The sequence below is a fragment of the Macrobrachium rosenbergii genome, chromosome 2 (genome assembly GCF_040412425.1).
Source record: "Macrobrachium rosenbergii isolate ZJJX-2024 chromosome 2, ASM4041242v1, whole genome shotgun sequence".
Lineage (NCBI taxonomy): Eukaryota > Metazoa > Arthropoda > Malacostraca > Decapoda > Palaemonidae > Macrobrachium > Macrobrachium rosenbergii.
Window position 1 is genome coordinate 15,818,168 of NC_089742.1, and position 25,000 is coordinate 15,843,167.

Below are 25,000 nucleotides of genomic sequence, written 5' to 3' on the forward strand. Positions count from 1 at the left end.
TATATATATATATATATATATATATATATATACATATATATATATATATATATATATATATATATATATATATATATATATATATATATATATATATATATATATATATATATATATATATATATATATATATATATATCTATCTCCCGTATATGGCTGTGTGCATCTACTAGAAGCAGAACAGCACATAGAAATATGAGGGGTGCTGGTTTCTTAAACAAAAAAAGAGGGTTTTCTACCGCAGCGGGGTCGTGAACCTGATTGCTTGTAACTCGATGTGTTCAAATCCTGCTTTTAATATAAATATCTTTAAATCAGACTTAAATATTAACTGATTCCAGTTAATTCTCTCTCTCTCTCTCCCCTTTAAGGAATGGAAATAATAAGTCTTGTAAATGAATTTTGGAATTTTTACATTGTTTACATAATTTTTATTCCTTGTAATACTCGTTGGTATTCTTTGGAAAAATTATACAGTTATTTGGCTTCTCTTATATTTTACGTATTGCCAAGGCTCATCATGACTGATTGACTGTAAAGTACAGAGGTGCTTAAATGAAAAAGACTGACACAGAGCTACTGACCCATAAATATGATCGTTTTCTCTCCACTGTCCCCTTAGGTTAGGGTAAGCGCTAATAAGGCAACACGTGAGGAAAGCATGTCACATTGTATCAATTAATATTCTTATATGCAGTTTTTACCCATAAATAATTGCAATACTACCATCAATTACAATTCGATAAGTTTCTACAAATTACGTTTTCCTTTAAAGAATCGCAAGGATGTCTGTAATTGCCATTTTGCATAATGAGGACCAGTGTATAAGCTCCACAGACTGTAATGATCATTGACAGCATTCATATGTACGAGTATAGCGAGTGACACATCCCGCTGTATGTTGACGTGATATTGAGTATATAAAAGATGTTAACAAAACATTGCCCCTACAGTTCCAAATTAATACTTCGACTTACCTGCAGATGCCAAAATGATAAAACCAAGATAATTCAGACTATGATGCAAGTTAGTGTATTGGTAAATAGCGATGACTATATGATATGTTCCCATAAGAAAACAAAAGATGGCCACCGAAATCATGCAGCCAAAACAGCAATAATAGCACGACGTCGACTGTCCCTGCCAATGAATAACTCTTATTACATGGTGCCGACGATAGATATCATAAAAGCTCATTTCAAAAGTAAATCAAAGTAATTCCAATGAAAATTAAAATATAAACATGATACATTAGAATTTCAATATTTTGCACCTCACTCCTTTTCTCTCTCTGTTCCCTCTTCTGTCTCTCTAATGATATAACCTCATATAAATTGTTGCATTCCACGATAAAATCAATCAGTTTACAAGTTTCCTTCAATACCTGTGCTTCCGTCTGTGTTCTAGGAGGGACAATAACAACCCTTTGTCCTTGTGGTCCTTCAGCATAACAGACTGAAAAGAAAAATTGGTTTCCATCTAAGTATATTTTAATAAACAAATAGTTGAGTGTCTTTGCCCTCGTTGGCAGAACATAAAATATATACAAACACCTTGGTTCTGCGATAAATCTAAATGTGTAACTGAAAAACGCATGCATTCACTGCATGTATGTACTGTATACTAATGAAGGTAGGTGATATAGTACTGAGGATACTGAAGAGACACTCCAGAAACTATTGAAAGAGTTTAAAAGTGTCTGCAAGAGTAAGATAATAAGGATAAAATGATACCAGGAGAGTATAACAATGAATGTTGGCATGACTGGTGCCAGAATGGAAGTTGTTTATTTGTGTAAGTATATGAAAGCAACCCTAATGGACAGCGGCAAAAATGAGAAAAGAGTAGCGTCACTGAAGCGTCAAGCAATGGAAGTACTGGAAACTGGAAAGATACCTGGAGCATCTAGGTAAGCCAAAATGATATTATATGAAAGGACTGTTGAGCAATGTTTCCTTCATGGAGTGTGTATGTTAAATTATATATATATATATATATATATATATATATATATATATATATATATATATATATATATATATATATATATATATATATATATATATATATATATATATATATATATATATACTGTATATATATACACACATACACACACACACACACACACACACACACACACACACACACACACACATATATATATATATATATATATATATATATATATATATATATATATATATATATATATATATATATTATATATATATTCTTATGTGGTTTTCATAATGTAGTAATCTCCCGTATGTATGTGTGAGTTGTTGTATAACTGTATGATTTTGTATTCAGATACACGTATACCGTAAAAAGAGTTAGCGTAAGTAAAATGATTACACCCTGTATGGTTTATAAAAAGGACTTATCGTGGGCAGAGAGACATAGAGCCGTTGTTCGTTGTGTAGGGGCACAATTTGTTTAGTCAGTATCCAAAACTTGCTGGAGTAATGCATTCCTATCACCTTCTCGGATGACTCCATTAGTGTATAAGGCGTTATGGGACTCAATCAAAACACTGTTGGGTGGAAAATTCCATTACGAAAGTTGCCTAATGTCATTCAGGAATTTTATATGAAACGATGTTTTCCATTCTTATTATAATAACTAGAGATTCTCTTGTTCTGAAACTATGTAATGATAAATATTATTGTTAACTGTAATTCCACTTCCTCTCTTATTATCGTTTTTAAAGAGTTTTTTTAAAATAGAGATCTCGTCTAGAACCTGTTCACACATTCGACCCACCCACCCGTCTGCGTATGGACACCCATACAATTCTTACGAAGGGTCACTGAGAGACCAAAAGCGTTGCTGAAGGGAGATGCGCTCTCCCTCTCTCTCCCTCTCTCTCTCTCGCTCGCTCGCTCTTGTTGTAACGTAATTGATATTTTGGTAGACGATGGTCCCTCATATCCTTTAACTGTTTAATTCCTTAGTAAATGTGTCTGAGTTATCTGAACAGTGTATTTTATTAAGTGTGTGTGTAACGGCGCCTGATTAAAAACATGAAGCAATTATTGGTTTTTAGTGCACTAAAAATAATATTTGCAGTGATTATATGTAAAGATACCTTTTCACTTTTTTTAAATATGTTTTCGTGTTATATGTTTTATGCTTTATCTTTTGAAGAATTTTTCTTTTATACATATATGTGGTATGTTTGCTATTGCCTTAATTTTTGCTTTACATTTTTTGATATTTGATTTTTTGCAGAGTATATTTCTGTGTCTTTTGTATCCACATTTTTACATGATTGATTTATTTGCTTTATCTTGTTTAACACTTGGGAATTGAAATTTTGTTACTTAACAATTTAAATTTTACTTGAATAATTTTTTGATTAATTAATAAATTAATTTCTGACTTAATTTTGAGTGATGATTAATTCAAATTTAATCCAATTTTGTTTTGTTTTCAAGTAATAATAATTTCCCTGAGACTGTTAAATGTCATGTATAATCTTTGAATTTAGAAATAAATTTTTTGTATTTAAAATATTATATCAGAGTTTCATTCATTGACCCACGAGTAATTTTGATTTGAATTAGAGATAGAGTGGTAAGTGAGATGTTTTCCTTCAAGTAATTGAAGTGAGCTCGAACCAGGGAAATGAAATAAATAGAAATACTTGAACTTCTATAATGTTAATGGAGTGACACCCTTAGATTTTACTCACACCTGTTTAACGAACTTAATCTGCTTTCTTTCATGATTGATAAGTTTTATAAGGGATCACTGTTGCCTTTAGAGAAATCAGTCGTTTTGTATGTGTGATGAGGGTTCAGGTGTCTGTCTGTTGTGAGGTAACTATAATTGTTGAGTAAATGGTAAGTTTGGTAATCAAATATCAAGCACTTAGATACCAGGTTTGATTTGAAGAACAGGCACTGGATGCTTCGTCACATATATAAATGGTGCCCAAGACTCCGGGAAAACAGATCACAAATATCACTCTGGTGTATACTGGTGGTGTTAGGGACATATTTTATTAGGAGAGTGACCATATAGTTGTTTTATTTTATGAGGAGAGTGACCATATAATTGTTTTTTGCACTTTATTGTGTTGAATTGTTGTCATATTGAATTGTTAATTGAGTAATTGAAAAAATGGCTCTATTCGACGTTCAGGAGTTTTTAGCAAACTCCTCCATCCAAGAGTTATCTGAAATCACTCTGACTAAAGCACAGTGGAGTGAGATAGCAGTCGCATGTGGTGGTCAGGTGTCTGCCAACATGGTAAAGGCACAAATAAAATTCATTGCAATCCAAGCATTGATGGACTCTGGTAAAATAGATGATGAGCTCGGAGAAGCACAAGAATTGTTGAACGCAGCTGAGGCAGAACATATAGATAAACATGGGCAAAAGAAACAGAAAAGTGATGTTGAAGCAGAGCTTAGACGTCTAGAAGCAGAAGGAAATTTGATTAAGTTGAAAATACAGGCAGAAAGAGAAAGAGAAGACAGAGAAAAACGAGAAAGAAAAGAAAGAGAAGAAGAGAAAACTGCTGAAGAATTAAGAGAAATAGCTAGACACAAGAGACAGATGGAAAGGTTGAAAGCTACAGCTGAATTGCCCGTAACACCTTCTAACCCTACTCAAGGTGATTCAGACCCTGTATTTGATGTAGTAAGAGTGCAGAAGTTAATTCCAAAGTTTACAGAAGAAGCCCCAGATGAGTTTTTTGATCACTTTGAAAAAGTGGCTGCAGGAATGGAATGGCCAGAGGATAAATGGTCAGTCTTGTTACAGAGTGTTCTCATTGGTAAAGGAAGAAGTGCCTATTTAGCCTTATCAGCTGAGCAGTGTAAAGACTACAAGGTACTTAAACACAATGTGCTACAAGTTTACTAGATGACCACTGCATATTATAATGAAAGATTCAGATCTTTGAGAAAGGATGACCAGATAACTTTCTTGGATTATGCCTACAAAGTAAGAAGATGTTTTAAACGATGGTTGGAGGCTGCAAAGTTAAAACATTTGAAGATCTTGAAGAATTAGTTGTTCTTGAACAATATCTTAGGGAATTCCTGAACACATAAGAGCCTATTTGAGAGAGAGAGAGAGGTGAATAAACTTGACAAAGCTACTACACTTAGCGAAGATTTTAACATCATTAGCAGCAGAAGGAACTATAATGTCAAGTACCAGAATCAACGCATGGGTTTTAGGTCTCACCCAAATTTCAGGAGCAGATTTAATGGGAATCCTACAAGTGGCAATACCAAGTCAATGCAGGGTAATATCCCTCAGCCAGCTAATGTAAAATCCTCATATAATAATGTTGCAAGGCAATTACAGAAGCCTAATGTTGTCTGCTACAAGTGTGGAAGAGCAGGACACTTCAGTTGGGAGTGTCATCAGACACAACAGTGGTCCAAACCAGTTGGTCAAGTAGTAGAAATGACCAGGTGAAACAGACTACAAAGAACAATGTGGGGAGGAGTCAAGCTCCAGTGAAGACTGAGACTAAACAAGCTGAATGTTTAGCAACCAGTGGAAATGTAACTTGAAGCAGTGAGTGGCTGAGCAGTGTGGAGGCTTGTAAGCCATATATCTATGAGGGTATGCTGAATACTCCAGGAGGAAGTGTGCAGGTACCAGTCAAGGTGTTACGTGATACAGGGAGCAACCATAGTGTGGTAGTCCGTGGTGCTCACCCCCAGTTGGAGGAGAATCTTACAGGAGATTCAGTTATTATGAAGGGTATAGGAGGAGAAGAGGTAACTCCTGTATGCCGCTTACACCTGTCATGTGAATTAGTGACAGGAGATGTTGACTTTTGCTGTAAAGGACTCACTGGCTGTTGAAGGTGTACATGTTCTGTTAGGGAATGAAGTTGGTAGTGTGCCATTTGTTCCTTGTCCTATAGTGACAGATAAACCATTGAGGATTAGTCCTACGGTAGATTTGGAGAAGAATAACCCCCACCTGTTTCCTAGCTGTGTGACTACTAGGAGCATGAAGAGGACTGCCTGTAAGTGAAGAGACTGAGGATTTACCCACTCAAGAAGAATCTTCGAGCTTGGAAGAGTTGTTCCAGGGAAATGATGTTTCCCCTAATGTTGATCAAGAAGAGGTTTCCCAAGAAGAAGCTGTCGTCCCTGAAGAGACTCTGAGAAGTCAAAATGTTCCTGAAGATAACAGTGAAACTACAGTAGCTGAGTTAGCAGATATTGAGAGCTCAACCCTTGAAGTTGGTCAGGTGACCAGAGAGAAGCTAATGGAACTGCAGAAGAAGGATGTTTCCTTAGCTGAGTTGTTTTTCAGAGTTGTTGATCAAGAAGAGATGCAACAAACTCCTACCTGTTATTATCTGAAGGAAGGTTTGCTGATGAGGAAGCATAGACCTGCAGAAATACCAGGAGATGCTGAATGGGGCGAATATCATCAAATTTTGATCCCACGTCCATTGAGGAAGCAAGTAGTAGCCGTAGCTCATGAGTCTGGACATATGGGAATCAGGAAGACTGTGGAGAAGACCATGAAATATTTTTTCTGGCCTGGACTTCAAAAGATGTTAGCAAGTTCTGTCGGGAGTGTCATACCTGCCAGATAGCTGGAAAGCCAAATGAAACCATTCAGAAATCCCCCCTACAACCTATAGAAGTTAGAGGAGAACCCTATAGCAAGGTGATTATAGATATGGTTGGACCACTGCCGAAGACAAAGAAGGGTCATGAATATCTGTTAACATTGATGTGTCCTGTGACAAGATATCCTGAGGCAATCCCTGTTAGAAACATATCTGCTAAGATAGTTGCTGAGAAACTAGTGGAGTTTTTCTCAAAGCTTGGGATACCAGAGATTGTACAAAGTGATAGAGGAACCAATTTTACTTCCAAACTGTTTCAGGATGTGATGAACTTGTTAGAGTGAAACAACAGTTATCCATCTGCGCATCACCCAGAGACTCAAGGAGCCTTGGAAAGGTTTCACCAGACATTGAAAAGTATGCTGACTAAGTATTGTTCTAAGTCAGGCAGAGACTGGGATGTTGGTGTACAATTGATGTTATTTGAAATTAGGAATGCTTATCAAAGAAAGCATGGGTTGTTCACCTGCTTGAGATGATTTTTGGTAGAGAAGTGAGAGGACCGTTGAAAATTCTTGCAGAAAATTGGGAAGATATTCCAGTGGAAGTCCAAGGAGAGTATGTAAAGAACTTGAGGAAAAGATTGGAAGAGATTAGAAAAATTCTCTTTAGAAAATCTGAAACTGAGTCAAGAGAAAATGAAAAGGAGATATGATAAGAAGACTAAGCTAAGAAATTTTAGTGTTGGTCAACAAGTGTTAGTGTTTTTACCTGTCAAAAGATTTCCCTTTCCAACAAGTTTCAAGGTCCTTACAAGATAATTGAGAGGTTAAGTGATAGAACTTATGTAAATTGAAACACCAGAAAGAACGAAGACGTAAAGGAAGATACATGTAAACCTCTTAAAACCTTACTTCTCAGAAACCAAAATGGAAACTGTGTTAATAACCCAGACAACTTCAACTACAGAAGATGACGATGGATATGAATTGGGAGCGGAAAGCAAGATGAATAATTCTTCAATTTTGGAAAATTTGGAGGATAAACTGAAACATCTGAGTGTTGAGCAAGATGGTGAGTTGTGCGAAGTGATTAGAAGCTTCACAGAACTATTTGCAGATGTACCTAGGCGTACTGATCTGATCAAGCGAGCTTATCGCCTATCACCTTATCATCGAGATGTTTTGAAGAAAGAAGTTGAATATTTGTTACAGCATGGATTAGCAGAACCCAGTTCAAGTCACTACAGTTCTCCATGTGTTTTAGTGAAGAAACCGGATGGCTCATTTAGGATGTGTACTGATTATAGGAAACTGAATTCCATCAGTGTGGCTGACAATTATCCCTTGCCTCTTATAGATCAGTTACTTGATAATGTTGGGCAAGCCAAGTTTGTCTCCAAGATAGACTTGTTGAAGGGATACTATCAAATTCCTTTAGATGAGAACGCTAAGTTGCTGTCAGCTTTTATTACTCCTTTTGGACTGTATCAGTATACTGCTCTGCCATTTGGTCTGATGAATGCACCTGCAACGTTTCAGTAATTGATGGATCAACTGCTAGGGTCCATAGAAGGAGTAGGTGTGTATTTGGATGACATAGTCATTTACTCTGCAACACGGGAAGAACATCTGAAAATCCTGAGGAAAGTTTTCAAGAAACTAAGGGAAGCAGGACTAACAGTCAACCTAGAGAAAAGTGAGTTTGGGAGGCAACTGTGAAGTATCTTGGGTTTGAAGTTGGGAAAGGCCTTCTCGCTCCACTAAACATAAGCTAATGTAGATGGTAGAAAACAGCTACAGAGATTTTTGGGCATGGCAGGATTCTATCGACATTTCTGTCCAAATTTCTCAGCTGTAGTAGCCCTTAACAGACTTAACTAGTCCCAAAGCTAAGTTTGTTTGGACTACAGAATGTCAAGAATCCTTTGAGAAGGTAAAAGCCATTTTAACTTAAAGACCAGTACTTTGGGCTCCAGACTTCAATAAGAAATTTGTGATACAAGTTGATGCCTCTGACTGTGGCATTGGAGCAGTACTACTTCAAGAAGATGAAAGTGAGCTTTTGCATCCCGTATGTTTCATGTCTTCGAAACTGAAAAAAGCATCAGAAAGTGTATTCCACGATAGAAAAAGAAACTCTAGCCTTAATCACAGCATTGAAAAAGTTTGAAGTGTATGTGAACAGACCTAGGAATGAAGAAATTTTAGTGTTGTCTGATCACAATCCGCTCACGTTTTGACAGCGGATCAAGAATCACAACCAGAGACTCACCTGGTGGTCTCTGTGCTTGCATCCCTACAATATTGAAGTACAGCATATTTCAGGTAAGAACAATGTGGTTGCTGATTACTTATCCCGTTGTGAATCGTTGGATTCAACCCTGGGATAACCAATCTTCTGGGGGGAGGAGTCTTATGCTGTGGTTTTCATAATGCAGTAATCTCCCCGTGTGTATGTGTGAGTTGTTGTATAACTGTATGATTTTGTATTCAGATACACGTATACCGTAAAAGAGTTAGCATAAGTAAAATGATTACACCCTGTATGGTTTATAAAAAGGGACTTATGCGTGGGCAGAGAGAGACAGAGAGCCGTTGTTCGTTGTGTAGGGGCACAATTTGTTTAGTCAGTATCCAAAACTTGCTGGAGTAATGCATTCCTATCACCTTCTCGGATGACTCCATTAGTGTACAAGGCATTATGGGACTCAATCAAAACACTGTTGGGTGGAAAATTCCATTACGAAAGTTGCCTAATGTCATTCAGGAATTTTATATGAAATGATGTTTTCCATTCTTATTATAATAACTAGAGATTCTCTTGTTCTGAAACTATGTAATGATAAATATTATTGTTAACTGTAATTCCACTTCCTCTCTTATTATCGTTTTTAAAGAGTTTTTTTAAAATAGAGATCTCGTCTAGAACCTGTTCACACATTCGACCCACCCACCCGTCTGCGTATGGACACCCATACAATTCTTATGAAGGGTCACTGAGAGACCAAAAGTGTTGCTGAAGGGAGATGCGCTCTCCCTCTCTCTCTCTCTCTCTCTCTCTCTATCGCTCGCTCGCTCTTGTTGTAACGTAATGGATATTTTGGTAGACGATGGTCGCTCATATCCTTTAACTGTTTAATTCCTTAGTAAATGTGTCTGAGTTATCTGAACAGTGTATTTTATTAAGTGTGTGTGTAACGGCGCCTGATTAAAAACACGAAGCAATTTGGTACCAAGGTATTGTAACATAATTCTTGGTGTTCAATGCACTAAAATTAATATTTGCAGTGATTATATGTAAAGATACCTTTCCACTTTTTTTTAAATATGTTTTCGTGTTATATGTTTTATGCTTTATCTTTTGAAGAATTTTTCTTTTATACATATATGTGGTATGTTTGCTATTGCCTTAATTTTTGCTTTACATTTTTTGATATTTAATTTTTTGCAGAGTATATTTCTGTGTCTTTTGTATCCACATTTTTGCATGATTGATTTATTTGCTTTATTTTGATTAACACTTGGGAATTGAAATTTTGTTACTTAACAATTTAAATTTTACTTGAATAATTTTTTTATTAATTAATAAATTAATTTCTGACTTAATTTTGACTGATGATTAATTCAGATTTAATCCAATTTTGTTTTGTTTTCAAGTAATAATAACTTCCCTGAGACTGTTAAATGTCATGTATAATCTTTGAATTTAGAAATAAATTTTTTGTATTTAAAATATTATATCAGTGTTTCATTCATTGACCCACCAGTAACTTTGATTTGAATTAGAGATAGAGTGGTAAGTGAGATGTTTTCATTCAAGTAATTGAAGTGAGCTCGAACCAGAGAAATGAAATAAATAGAAATACTTGAACTTCTATAATGTTAATGGAGTGACACCCTTAGATTTTACCTCACACCTGTTTAACGAACTTAATCTGCTTTCTTTCATGACTGATAAGTTTTATAAGGGATCACTGTTGCCTTTAGAGAAATCAGTCGTTTTGTATGTGTGATGAGGGTTCAGGTGTCTGTCTGTTGTGAGGTAACTATAATTGTTGAATAAATGGTAAGTTTGGTAATCAAATATCAAGCACTTAGATACCAGGTTTGATTTGAAGAACAGGCACTAAACGCTTCGTCACAATATATACATTGTCAAGAGTATCACTCTCTTTTCTCTCTCTCACGCCATCTCATCTGGCAAAAGAAATTAAGTAAATAATATTTAATTCATTCATATTAATTCATTTTGTTTAGTAGGACCTACTGTAGGCAAAATTCTCCTCTATAAGCCCTTTCGCACCGCTGCCTTTTGGAGGGGAAATTTTAATCTCTTCTCTTGTTTGAGTGACTGCTGAGACTATTTCAAATTCCAGGCGCTAATCCAGTAGGGGTAAATCCTCGCCCGAATGGAACACGTGCTCGCAGCCATCTTGAATTTCGGCCATGCTGCCAGGAGACCGACCCTAGCACCAGCTATGAGGAATGAAATGATCTCAGAAGGACTCACTCAGTCTCAGATGCTCCTCAGACACTGTCGACAGCTTATCTGGGACCCAGGTCCCGTCCCTTGCTCTGTTCAACTGCCAGCTTCAGACATGTGGCAATTCGGGCATAGTGCCCTTTTGATGTGGAATTATTCACTTCCTCCCTATCGCTGGTTTCCCTGAAAGACGAGGACATCACCTCCTACATAAGATAAAGTGCCGAATTTAAGGTTGATTTCGTCAGTCACATCCCTTTTCATTTCCAACTAATTCTTTGCTTTCCATTTCGTAGTGTGAGATACCTACAGTGAGACCTGTATTACTTTTTATTGTTGTGTTGTTTAATTTGCCAAGCATTAAAGTGGAGTGCAACATAAATCATTAACAGTCAAGCTATCGGAAACTGAGTTCAGTCTAGGCACCTTCTGTGTACTTCCTCGATTCCTGAATTAAAATGTTATCTTCAGTTGAGTAACCAGAGGTGTTTCAATTACAGATTAGGAGTAGTCGGCAGTGGACCTGTGTATCACCTTGTGTGCATAGTGATCCCACCACATCATTTGCAACGCCTTTGAAGCGGGGCCCCATTGTGCTTCTTCAAGCAATTCCCCGTCATTTGCGCCTTCATATTGTATTATGGGCGCTTGTTTGCCTGTCCCAAATTATGCTACCATTCTTCCGACATGTGTTTCCTTTGTAAACATAATTAAATTAAAACCCAGAGTTTACTAATCACTACCCTTTAGAAGTTAGGCTTTCAGAGTATTTTTTACATGTTTAATCACAGGGCCAGAGTCCAGATTGTGGTGTTATCCAAGGTAAGCTGCATATATCCCTAGCGTACCTCATTTACAAAAAATCTGTAAATATATATATATATATATATATATATTGTGACGAAGTGTCCAGTGTCTGTTCTTCAAATCAAACCTGATATCTAAGTGCTTGTCCCGGAGTCTAAGGCACCATTTATATATGGGGGGAAATGGTCCAGTCTAGTGCACCATTTTATATGGTGAAAGAGTGTCCAGTGTCTGTTCTTTAAATCAAACCTGGTATCTAAGTGCTTGATATTTGATTACCAAACTTACCATTTATTCAACAATTATAGTTACCTCACAAAAAGCCAGACACCTGAACCCTCATCACACATAAAAGACGACTGATTTCTCTAAAGGCAACAGTGATCCCTTATAAACTTATCAATCATGAAAGAAAACAGATAAAGTTCGTTAAACAGGTGTGAGGTAAAATAGGGCATCACTCCATTAACATTATAAAAGTTCAAATATTTCTATTTATTTCATTTCCCTGGTTCGAGCTCACTTCAATTACTTGAAGGAAAACATCTCACTTACCACTCTATCCCTAATTCAAATCAAAATTACTGGTGGGTCAATGAATGAAACTCTGATATAATATTTTAAATACAAAAATTTATTTCTAAACTCAAAAGATTATACATGACATTTAACAGTCTCAGGGAAATCTATTATTACTCGAAACAAAACAAAATTGGATTAAATCTGAATTAATCATCAGTCAAAATTAAATCAGAAATTAATTTATTAATTCATCAAAGTTTATTCAAGAAAGATTTAAATTGTTAAATAACAAAACTTGATTGAGAGGAAATATACTGTGAGTAAATTAATTCCCCGTGTTAAACAAAATAAGGCAAATAAATCAATCATATTAAAATGTGGATACAAAAGACACAGAAATATACTCTGCAAAAGATTAAATATAAAAAAATGTAAAGCAAAAAGTTAAGGCAATAGCAAATACATCACATATATGCATAAAAGAAAAATTCTTCAAAAGATAAAGCATAAAATATATAACACGAAAAAATATAAAAAAGTGAAAAGGTATCTTTACATATAACCACTGCAGATATTATTTTAGTGCACTAGTAATTATGTTATACCTTATAAATTGCTTCGTGTTTTTACTCAGGCGCCGTTACACACACTTAATAAAATACACTGTTCAGATAACTCAGATACATTTACTAAGGAATTAGTTAAAGGATATGAGTGACCATCGTCTACCTAAATATCAATTATGTTATATATAGAGAGAGAGAGAGAGACGCGGAGCGGAAAACGCAGCTCCTTTCCACAACGCTTTTTGGTCTCTAGTGTCGATATCTACGTGGTAGGTCTTTCCACAGTGTTTTGATCGCGTCCCAATGGAATGCATTACTTCAGCAGTTTTGAAAACTGGACTAACAAACGCTCTCTATACAACGAACAAGGGTTCTCTCTCTCTTAGCGCCACACATCCTCTCATATACAGCGTCTCAAGACATACAGCGTTCAATCATTTTACCTACATAATATTTTACGGTATACGCGTATATATATACAACATATCACACATACACGGGGAGATTACTGCATATGAATATATATATATATATATATATATATATATATATATATATATATATACATATATATATATATATATATATATATATATATATATATATATATATATATATATATATATATATATATATACTGTATATTTATGAAGGCATTGTTGGAAGCCACCTCTACTATATGGAAGTGAAGTTTGAACTTTGAGCACACACAAAAGGAATAAACTCAGGCTTTTGAGATTACTTGTTTGTATAGCATATGTAGTATAAAGAAGTGTAGATAAGAAATGTGGAGATTCGTGGAAACAAGTAAAAAATGCACCGAAGTTTCCTCGGCACAATCAAGTTTTCTGTGCAATGTATAATGCTGTATTAAACTGTCCTGCGACCAGCCAGCGCCTGAGTTGCTCCCCTGATGCAGTCAAGCTAAGGTGCGTAGTACGTCTCTGAAAAGCTCCGCCAGATGTATGATACACAGCTAACCTTAACCTTAAATATAATAAAAACTACTGAGACTAGAGGACTGCAATTTGTTATCTTTGATGATTGGGGGTGGATGAGCAACATACCAATTTCCAGCCCTCTACCCTCAGTAGTTTTTAAAATCTGAGGGCGGACAGAAAAGTGCAGATGGACAGACAAAGCCATCACAGTAGTTTTCTTTTACAGAAAACTAAAAGAGGTAAAATGATCAGTGTAGGTGGTAGAACTTATCAGAGTGTTCTGGAATGGTTTGGTCAAATGGAGGACGATTGATGTGTGAAAAGTGTGTGACTGGGAAGTGTTACGAGGATGGAGAAGATGGAATTGTTACGAGGATGGAGATGATGGGAAGTGTTTCGATGATGTAGAAGATGGGAAGTCTTAGGAGGATGGAGAAGTAGGAAGTTTTAGGAGGATGGAGAAGGCAGGAAGTGTTAAGAGGGAGGAGAAGATGGGAAATCTAAGAGGATAGTAAAGGTAGGAAGTGTTAGGAGGATGGAGAAGGTAAGAAGTGTTGGGAGGTTGGAGAAGATGGAAAGTGTTAGGAGGATGGAGAACGTAGGAAGTGTCAGGAGGGAGGAGAATATGGGAAGTCTAAGAAGATAGAAAAGTTAGGAAGTGTTAGGAGGATGGAGAAGGTAGGAAGTTTTAGGAGGGTGGAGAAGATGGGAAATCTAAGAGGATAGAGAGGGTAGGAAGTGTTAGGAGGATGGAGAGGGCAGGAAGTGTTAGGAGAGTGGAGAAGATGGGAAGTGTTAGGAGGATAGAGAACACAGGAAGTGTTAGGAAGATGGAGAAGGTAGGAGATGTTAGGAAGGTGGAGAAGATGGAAAATGTTAGGAGGATGGAAAAGGTAGGACGTGTTAGGAGGATGGAGAAGTTGGGAAGTATTAGGAGAATGGAGAAGGTAGGAAGTGTTAGGAGGTTGGAGAAGATGGGAAGTGTTAGGAGGGTGGAGAATGTAGGAAGTGTTAGGAGGGAGGAGAAGATGGGAAGTCTAAGAGGATAGAAAAGGTAGGAAGTGTTAGGAGGATGGAGAAGGCAGGAAATGTTAGGAGAGTGGAGAAGATGGGAAGTGTTAGGAGGATGGAAAACATAGGAAGTGTTAGGAGGATGGAGAAGGTTGGAGGTGTTAGGAAGGTGGAGAAGATGGGAAGTGTTAGGAGGATGGAGAAGGTAGGAAGTGTTAAGAGGATGGATAGGATGGGAAACGTTAGGAGGATCGAGAAGATGGGAAGTGTTAGGAGGATGAAGAACGTAGGAAGTGTTAGGAGAGTGGAGAAGATGGGAAATGTTAGGAGGATGGAGAAGATGGGAAGTGTTAGAAAGATGGAGAAAGGTGTTAGGAGAATGGAGAATATGGAAGTGTTAACAAGATGGAGAAGATGAGAAGTGCTAGGAGGATGGAGAAGATGGGAAGTGTTAGGAAGATGGAGAAGAAGACCTAAAGAGTGATGGATATATGAGATGGAAGAAGCACCGATAAGGGAATAACCTATTACCCAATAAGAGCAAGTGTATGCTAATTGGTGGTGAATGATAGTTAATGCAGGGGTTTGACGTGCCGGTAATGAACTTATAATGTACGTTTATGAAGTTATTAAGGCTGTAGAAATTTTCGGACAAACAACGCATCCACGATTCAGCAGTTAATTTATTAATGGAGCAGTGACAGTTACCCACACACACACACACACACACACACACACACACACATATATATATATATATATATATATATATATATATATATATATATATATATATATATATATATATATATATATATATATATATATATATATATATATATATATATATATATATATATATATATATATATATATATATATATATATATATATATATATATATATATATATATATATATATATATATATACATATATATATATTATAAATATATATTATACCTGGTATATCTCCGTTGGAGAATTGTCATATATATATGATAATATTCGAGGACACGAAACGTTTAAAAATATTCAGCGACTCCAGTTGACGCAAGAGATTTAATGTTATTTGTTTTTTATTCTTTTAATTAATCTCTTGATGGCTCAATGGTTTACGTCAACTGGAGTCGCTGAATAGGCTTTCGTCGGGTTCGTATACGATTCTAATTCATTTATCACTTATATAAATTCCTTCGGCGACAATTCTCCAACGGAGATATACCGAGGTAGCGTGAATTTCGATATTAAGCGACATTTGTAGCTTCATGATTGTATATAAATCACGGTGTGATAAAAATTTCATATACATATATATATATATATATATATATATATACATATATATACATATATATATATATATATATATATATATATATATATATATATATATATATATATATATACACACACACATGCACACACACACGTGCACGTGCACACTGTTAGAAAATATAACTTTATAATTACGTGTTTCTTATGGTTGAATGCGAGGAAGCTGAAGTTTGTTCATTAGTGTATGATCGGTATTTGACCACCTTGTTTTAATCTGAATTGGTTTCCTCCAATTCTATGGGAATTGAGAGGTAAACGGATACTGTTTGCTTGTTATGTTATTCGCAGGAAAGCGGCCATACTGCGGTTGTTTGGTTGTTTGCAGGAAAACATCCATACTGCGGTTGTTTGGTTGTTTATGTAAATAAATAAATAAATAAATAAAAGTTACGGCGCAAGGCAGGGCAAGATTTAAAGGACTCTACTGAAGCACCTTGAGAGAGAAGAACGTAGACTCCTTTGCCTTTCATACTAGGTGGATTTACGACTTAACGCTGTTTTTTTTCAAGCTGGACATGCCGTTTCTCTTAATTACCTGTGAAGACGTTGTTTGTTAGCATGGAGGAATAGAGCCATCGGCGCCGCCCTGGACGGAAGCTACAGTTGCCGACTATCATCATTCGACCAGTAAAAATCGAGATCAGCCAAGCAGCACCAAGGATGATTTATGAGGTTGGTCAATTAATGATACCGATCATCTCAATGTAATTATGTAATCTTAACATGCTCAATGATTTTGCATAGTTTTACTTCGGTGTCTTAGCAGTTAGCCTTAAGAAATTCTTGAGTTTTTTCAACTTAGTTACTTCAAGTGGGTGGAATATCATATTTTGTAGCCTTTGAGTTAACACTATGTTTTATTTATATTATTTCGTGTGTTGAGACAGCTCCCTGTTACTACACACGTTGTTGCATAGTTTTTTCACATTTTTCGAGCGTATTTTTTTTGGTATTCTAACTTATTTTGGTACATTTTTTAATGAAGGTAACTTTTTTGCACTCTCAGGAAATCTTGGTAAACAGTGGGTTGGGAACAACTGAACAAGGAGGAAATAAATATATTTTAGTATAGCGAATTTTTCTTATCCCAACCAACTTAGTTGTCTACCTGTTGGAAATAATAAATATATATTAAAGGCAAAAGGTATTTTTTTTCCAAGACACACACACTTACACACACACACACACACACACACACACATATATATATATATATATATATATATATATATATATATATATATATATATATATATATATATATATATATATATATATATATATATATATATATATATATATATATATATATATAGAGAGAGAGAGAGAGAGAGAGAGAGAGAGAGAGAGTTAAGTTAAGTATATCTTAGTTTAACCAGACCACTGAGCTGATTAACAGCTCTCCTAGGGCTGGCCCGTAGGATTAGATTTATTTTACGTGGCTAAGAACCAATTGGTTACCTAGCAATGGGACCTACAGCTTATTGTGGAATCCGAACCACATTATAGCGAGAAATGAATTTCTATCACCAGAAGTAAATTCCTCTTATTCTTCATTGGACGGTCGGAGATTCGAACTCGCGGCCAGCACAGTGCTAGCTGAGAACGGAACCCACTCCCCAACGAGGAACTGAGAGAGAGAGAGAGAGAGAGAGAGAGAGAGAGAGAGAGAGAGAGAGCATGACTATAAAAAATGATTATGATTTGATACTGATTATGGTCCGGAATATTTTTTGATTGTGATTAGATTATGATTACCTGTTTTTAATTTTTCTGATAATGATTTGATAATGATTACTTTAGTTATGGTAATTTGATTATGATTAGATTTTTTATTTTCGTGCATGATTAGATTATGATTTTAATCATATTTTGCTGTGATTATTTATAAAAAAAAAATTAATCATTAGCAATGATTAAAAACAATGCCTAACTACGTAGGAAACATTAGTCAAGTCACTATATTTTCACTTATCCTTCAGGCAAGAATTTCAATGTTTCTGTCTCTCAACAAGAATATGAGTCACATTAAGGAAATTTCGTTCAATTACAAGAAGTTGGTATGTTAAGTTCTTATAAAAGGAATCTACTTTGCAATCAGTTCACGTGAATTACCTTGATATACTTTGATTTTATCACTATCTCTTCATTTACTGTGTCTGTTAGCAAACTGTGATAAAATATATTAAACTTCAGTTACCATTATTTCACACACTAGCCCATATCAAGCATAGGCAGCAGGTTGATATAGTCTGCATATTTGCTTTGAATATTATTGTTAAAACTATTTTATATAAAATTTCTATCTTTCATTTTCGAAGATACACGTACTTTTATGTTATCTTAAAATGCGTACATGTCTGAATATATGAAATGCTATCGTTATTCATACATTTTACGCATGTTTAATGCCCAGATACCAGAAATTGCTATACAGATGTAAAAAGTAGTTAGTAATCGATTACTAATAGATTATTTTTCATGAAAGTAATCAGTAACCGGGATTACTAAAAAAGTCAGTGAAACGTCCACCACTAGCGATGAGTCTCTACTACCAGCTGTCTGCCTTAAATTAGCCAGCAGCATGTGCATGTACAAGCGTGTGGGGTTTTGGGTGACACAGTACTACTAGTAATGCACAAACACACACACACACACACACACACACTCAATGATAGGCAGTTCCACGATTGATACACAGGCCAGTGGTCTGGTTAAACTATTTTAATAATAATAATAATAATAATAATAATAATAATAATAATAATAATAATAATAATAATAATGCACAGATAACTTGTTTAAATGCCCTGTGGCTGTCCACTCCCACACCAGCCTGGCGGCAATCATTTATACCAGGCCTGCATTTCAAGTCAGCTGGAACATGTACATGCTTTGTGTGCATTTGACTGATATATCACGGGAGGCAAGCAAGTAAAAACATGAGATGGTGCTAAGCCTTCAAAACATACTTGGGCTTGAACGCGAAAAGCTTCATGGAAATTACAAAGAAATAATCACAATAATCACATTTTAATCACTGATTATTCTCAAGGAAAATATGATTATGATTGATTATATATATATATATATATATATATATATATATATATATATATATATATATATATATATATATATATATATATATATATATATATATATATATATGTGCGTGTATGTGTGCGCACACACACACACACACACATATATATATGGTTATAGCTCCGCACAAATTATTACCCCTGAAATTGATTTTTCCTATACTTTTAGTGTTGCTGATGAAGTACGTGGTGTTGTTTATTGTCGGTCAACTATTATTAACATACAACTTTACCCAACAATGTTGGGGACACTGTGGGAACTCGAGTTTTTTTTTTGGGGGGTGGGGAGGGGGAAGGAATACACTGGGAGAAAACCGGACTGTTATGGTGGTCGTACGGAACGGTTCCCCGCATTCCCAAGTCATTAGGTAGCCATATGTTCAAGAAGCGAATGGCTAAAGGAAATCTATTGTAAAAGGAACCACACTTAAGTAACATACTCTAACCTAACTTAATCTAGTAGGCCGTGTTACTTAATAGGGGGGACTCAGCCCCCGGTGAAGTAAACTCCATTTTTTACCAAAAGTTCCCTTATAACACTGCGCATGCGCGATAGCATTCCAGGCTGGCCAGCACACAATAACATATCAGTTCTGAGGTTAATTACAGTCGACTGACAAAAAATAACACTAAATTCTTGATAAGCAACTGAAATACTATAGAAAAAGTCAATTTACAAGGGAATACCCCATGCGGAGTTGTTTCATGTTCTACCTATATATATATATATATATATATATATATATATATATATATATATATATATATATATATATATATATTATATATATATATATATATATATATATTAATATATATATATATATATATATATATATAATATATATATATATATACTTTTCCCCAGCACGGGTAACTATCACTGCTCCATTAATAAATTAACTGCGGAATCGGGTGCGTTGTCCGTCCAGATAATACAGCCTTAATAGCTTCATAAAAAGAAATGTTGTCTATTGGGTCATTGCTGAGTCGGGAAGTTGGGGAAAACTCGCTGGTATGCAAGCAGTTAGCTTGCCCAGGTAATTTGGGTGCAGTTGCTCTCAGGTTCCAACTTCTTTTAGACTTGTATGGCCCAGTGGATAACGCCCTTGCTTTCCACCTGAGAGACCTGGGTTCGATCCGACATGAGTCAGAAATTTATTTCTGTTCCACACGTGATTGTGTGTTGATGATTTCTATCTTGTTCACTCAGAAGGGATAATTCGAATGAAATGTTGTCTATTGGGTCATTGCTGAGTCGGGAAGTTGGGGAAAACTCGCTGGTATGCAAGCAGTTAGCTTGCCCAGGTAATTTTTACCAAAAGTTGCTCTCAGGTTCCAACTTCTTTTAGACTTGCATGGCCCAGTGGATAACGCCCTTGCTTTCCACCTGAGAGACCTGGGTTCGATCCCGACATGAGTCAGAAATTTATTTCTGTTCCACACGTGATTGTGTGTTGATGATTTCTATCTTGACAGAAGGGATAATTGAATGAAATGTTGTCTATTGGGTCATTGCTGAGTCGGGAAGTTGGGGAAAACTGGCTGGTATGCAAGCAGTTAGCTTGCCCAGGTAATTCCTGGGTGCAGTTGCTCTCAGGTTCCAACTTCTTTTAGACTTGTATGGCCCAGTGGATAACGCCCTTGCTTTCCACCTGAGAGACCTGGGTTCGATCCCGACATGAGTCAGAAATTTATTTCTGTTCCACACGTGATTGTGTGTTGATGATTTCTATCTTGTTCACTCAGAAGGGATAATTCGAATGAAATGTTGTCTATTGGGTCATTGCTGAGTCGGGAAGTTGGGGAAAACTCGCTGGTATGCAAGCAGTTAGCTTGCCCAGGTAATTCCTTGGGTGCAGTTGCTCTCAGGTTCCAACTTCTTTTAGACTTGTATGGCCCAGTGGATAACGCCCTTGCTTTCCACCTGAGAGACCTGGGTTCGATCCCGACATGAGTCAGAAATTTATTTCTGTTCCACACGTGATTGTGTGTTGATGATTTCTATCTTGTTCACTCAGAAGGGATAATTCGAATGAAATGTTGTCTATTGGGTCATTGCTGAGTCGGGAAGTTGGGGAAAACTCGCTGGTATGCAAGCAGTTAGCTTGCCCAGGTAATTCCTGGTGCAGTTGCTCTCAGGTTCCAACTTTTTTAGACTTGTATGGCCCAGTGGATAACGCCCTTGCTTTCCACCTGAGAGACCTGGGTTCGATCCCGACATGAGTCAGAAATTTATTTCTGTTCCACACGTGATTGTGTGTTGATGATTTCTATCTTGTTCACTCAGAAGGGATAATTCGAATGAAATGTTGTCTATTGGGTCATTGCTGAGTCGGGAAGTTGGGGAAAATGGCAGTATGCAAGCAGTTAGCTTGCCCAGGTAATTATGGGTGCAGTTGCTCTCAGGTTCCAACTTCTTTAGACTTGTATGGCCCAGTGGATAACGCCCTTGCTTTCCACCTGAGAGACCTGGGTCTGATCCTGACATGAGTCAGAAATTTATATATATATATATAGTTATATATATATATATATATATATATATATATATATATATATATATATATATATATATATATATATATATTTATGTGTGTGTGTGTGTGTGTCTGTGTGTGTGTGTGCAAAACATGAACATACGCTTGCTAAGAAGTCTACCTTTGTAAGTGCCTCAGTTAAGAGACCAACGGAACATCATCCTCATTTTCCACAATTAGCATTTTGCCTCATTAAAGCAAGTAAAAAAAAAAAGCCTACATGTATTTCCATAATCGGATAGTGCTAAGAAAGAACATTGCTTCCATACTCTTTTCTAACAAATCATCTAAAAATATGAAGGCACCTACTCTTGCTGTTTATATTTTCGACTGCCGTCATCGTGGAGGACGAGGGCCCGCACGAACCTTCCGATCTACGTGAAGTCTTCCGTCACCTCATCGACGGGTAACGAGAGGAAAAGGATTCTGCAGAGTCGATAAAGAGTTGAACGCTATTTAGTTCAAGCTTATCCAAAATGGGATTACTATCACATCTGGCAACACTTTGCAATTGCCTTTATAGAAATGATCATCCGTGAGGCAACCGCCAGTGAAAAGTTACCCGCGATCCGTTTTCGGTTCCTACTAGGAAAGCAGCTTGGTAGGCATGGTACCATACATTCCTGGTTTTTAAACAGTACCTCTAACACCGTCCTATGGTAAAAATTAGCGCAAACACACGTTCTCTGTTTACATAACAAACCAAATTGCCATTATACATTCTTTCATGCACATCCACTAAAGCAAATTGCTTTCAATCAGTTAACACTTTGGTACTACCGAATATAACGAATTTACACAACTACGATGTATGGACACCATAGAAACTTGGACTTGTCAGCAATGGACTACAGTAAAACCTCACGTCTGGCAACACGGTAAGTCCGAGTAGTTGTCAGCGCGGTATTTTAAGAAACTCCCAGCAAGGATTTGTATCCTTTCAAGAGAGATGAGTGTTAACTGAAGGGTGAAAATATCTATGACTAGCTTCTTCTTTTTTTTAATAACAACTGCATTTGCACAAGAATCAACATCAGTAGCACAAATAACAAAGATGTCTTTAGGTCACTGTAGAGATTCATAATATATATATATATTAAACTATATATGCTGATGGCAACTGAGGACATACATTATACTGTACAGTAGAATATTTTAAAAGCAGGAAATTTGGACTTGATTATATTCTACTGAAGGAAAAGGAACGTTTGACAATGTCTCTAACCCATAACAGAGAATAAGCTGAGCATCTGAAGGAATCTTATAGCAGATGATGCATGCTCTCTCTCTCTCTCTCTCTCTCTCTCTCTCTCTCTCTCTCTCTCTCTCTCTCTCAGATCTTTATTAGTTGCCTAACTGGCATTTTTTTCTCAAAGTCAAGAAAATTATTTGACAACTATAACGAAGCGTATTGATAGTCTGCCACTTGTATTAGCTTTTTTTTTTTTTTTTTTTTTTCAGTTAGACCTTTGGTAGAATTTTGCGATCGAACAATTTTACTTCTTGTGGAACGAAGAATCCGGAAGTTGATGGCCGTCTTGAACCCTCTAACAAAAGGGAAAAGGGCCATTGGAATATAAACGTTTATTTCTATTTTCCTCAAGATGTCTTTACAAACTGAAACTTTTTTTAATATGGTAAGGTTTTATATTTTGCGTATAACATTTTCTGATCAATAGGATAATTCATCAATATCTTAATATCTTCACTCAATGAAGAATGACCTACTAATAGGGAATCCCTGTCAGTTTTTTTTTAAGCGTGTTTCAATTCAACACTGCTTCCTCCTGTAGTACTACTCATTATAAATACCGTCATGTTCGATCCAATATGGCTCAGATCTTTCCTTCTAAAATGTAAAAATAGCCACGTTCAGCAATGTATGAGTTACAGTCAGCAGAAAGAAGAATACATGGAATGTATACGTTCCAAGAGGAGAATACACGTAACTCCCGAGGTACTTGGGGTGTGGCAGTAAGGATCCCGCTCTTTAGTGACAGTTACTGGCTGCATCTCGAGCAAGAACTCGTGCTGGCAACGGGCCAGACACCTCCGTAAGGGGGCAGAGCTGACAGTGCTCCATGTGCGGCGCACTGTAGGCATTATTTAAGGTCTTTGCAGTCTGACTTCGGCCCCTAGCTGCAACCCCTTTCATTCCTTTTGCTGTACCTCCTTTCATATTCTCTTTCTTCCATCTTTCCACCCTTTTCTTACAATTGATTCACAGTGCAACTGCGAGGTTTTCATCCTGTCACACATTTCAAACCTTTTACTGTCAATTTCCGTTTCAGCGCTGAATGACCTCATAGGTCCCAGAGCTTGGCCTTTGGCCTAAATTCTATATTCAATCAATCAACAGGCCAGGTACATTTGGAGGCAAGCTACTGTTAGAAAATTTTGTCGTTTTCCGTTATTTGTTGAGGATAATTTGCGCTTGCTTGTTAGAAATAAGTGGCTATTCCACGGCATCCATACTTTTCCAGTCTAATGGGATCTTTCCTAGATAGTGACCCCCAGGTAAAGTTCGGGGGTCATTATCTAGGACTAATATTTCTTTGGGGTCATTGTCTTTATGATATTTACAGCTTTTTGTTTATGATTTTACGGTCATCCCCAACGGGCTTGTAATAAACACGCTCAAAGGTAGATATATACCTGGTTAAAACCCTTTGGGGTCACTATCTAGGAGAGATCCTTCTAATGCTTTTGAAGGTTGAACTCTGTTGCTACATATTTTTACCTTATAGATATAAGGTGATACAGAGGATATCATAAGTACATGAAAGCACAGATCCTCGGTTAGAACGAGGCCCATCTAAGTTTTGATGCTTTAGTTAAGAAAGAATAAATAGATAAATAAATTAATAAATAAATAAATACATAAAACAGTGCTATCGATAATATGCCACAAATAGTCCCACACTTACAAGCAATTCTTAAGATTCATGTTCGAATTCCTTAGATGAACATGATTAACTGCATGTTATGCAAACATTACACTCCATAATATTACATGTGGTAACAAAAAGAATATTGCTGGAGGCAACAGAAAAATGACAAACGTATGAGCTAAATTATAGGACCTTTGAATTTTAGCATCAAGAATACAATTCGTCACCTTTTCTGAA

The 25,000-nt window shown here is 36.2% G+C and overlaps 1 protein-coding gene across 1 annotated transcript in view; it reads right to left on the reverse strand.

The window, feature by feature from the left end:
- LOC136843800 (uncharacterized) overlaps window positions 1-22,769 on the reverse strand; it is a 35,939-nt gene extending 13,170 nt beyond the window's left edge. The window contains exons 1-3 of the mRNA XM_067112558.1: window positions 22,182-22,769; window positions 1,385-1,455; window positions 978-1,140 (exon numbers count right to left, since the gene is read on the reverse strand). Coding sequence (XP_066968659.1) covers window positions 978-1,140; window positions 1,385-1,455; window positions 22,182-22,212 — 265 coding nt within the window. The 5' untranslated portion in view covers window positions 22,213-22,769. The remainder of the gene's footprint in view (window positions 1-977; window positions 1,141-1,384; window positions 1,456-22,181) is intronic.
- Window positions 22,770-25,000: the final 2,231 nt, after the last annotated feature.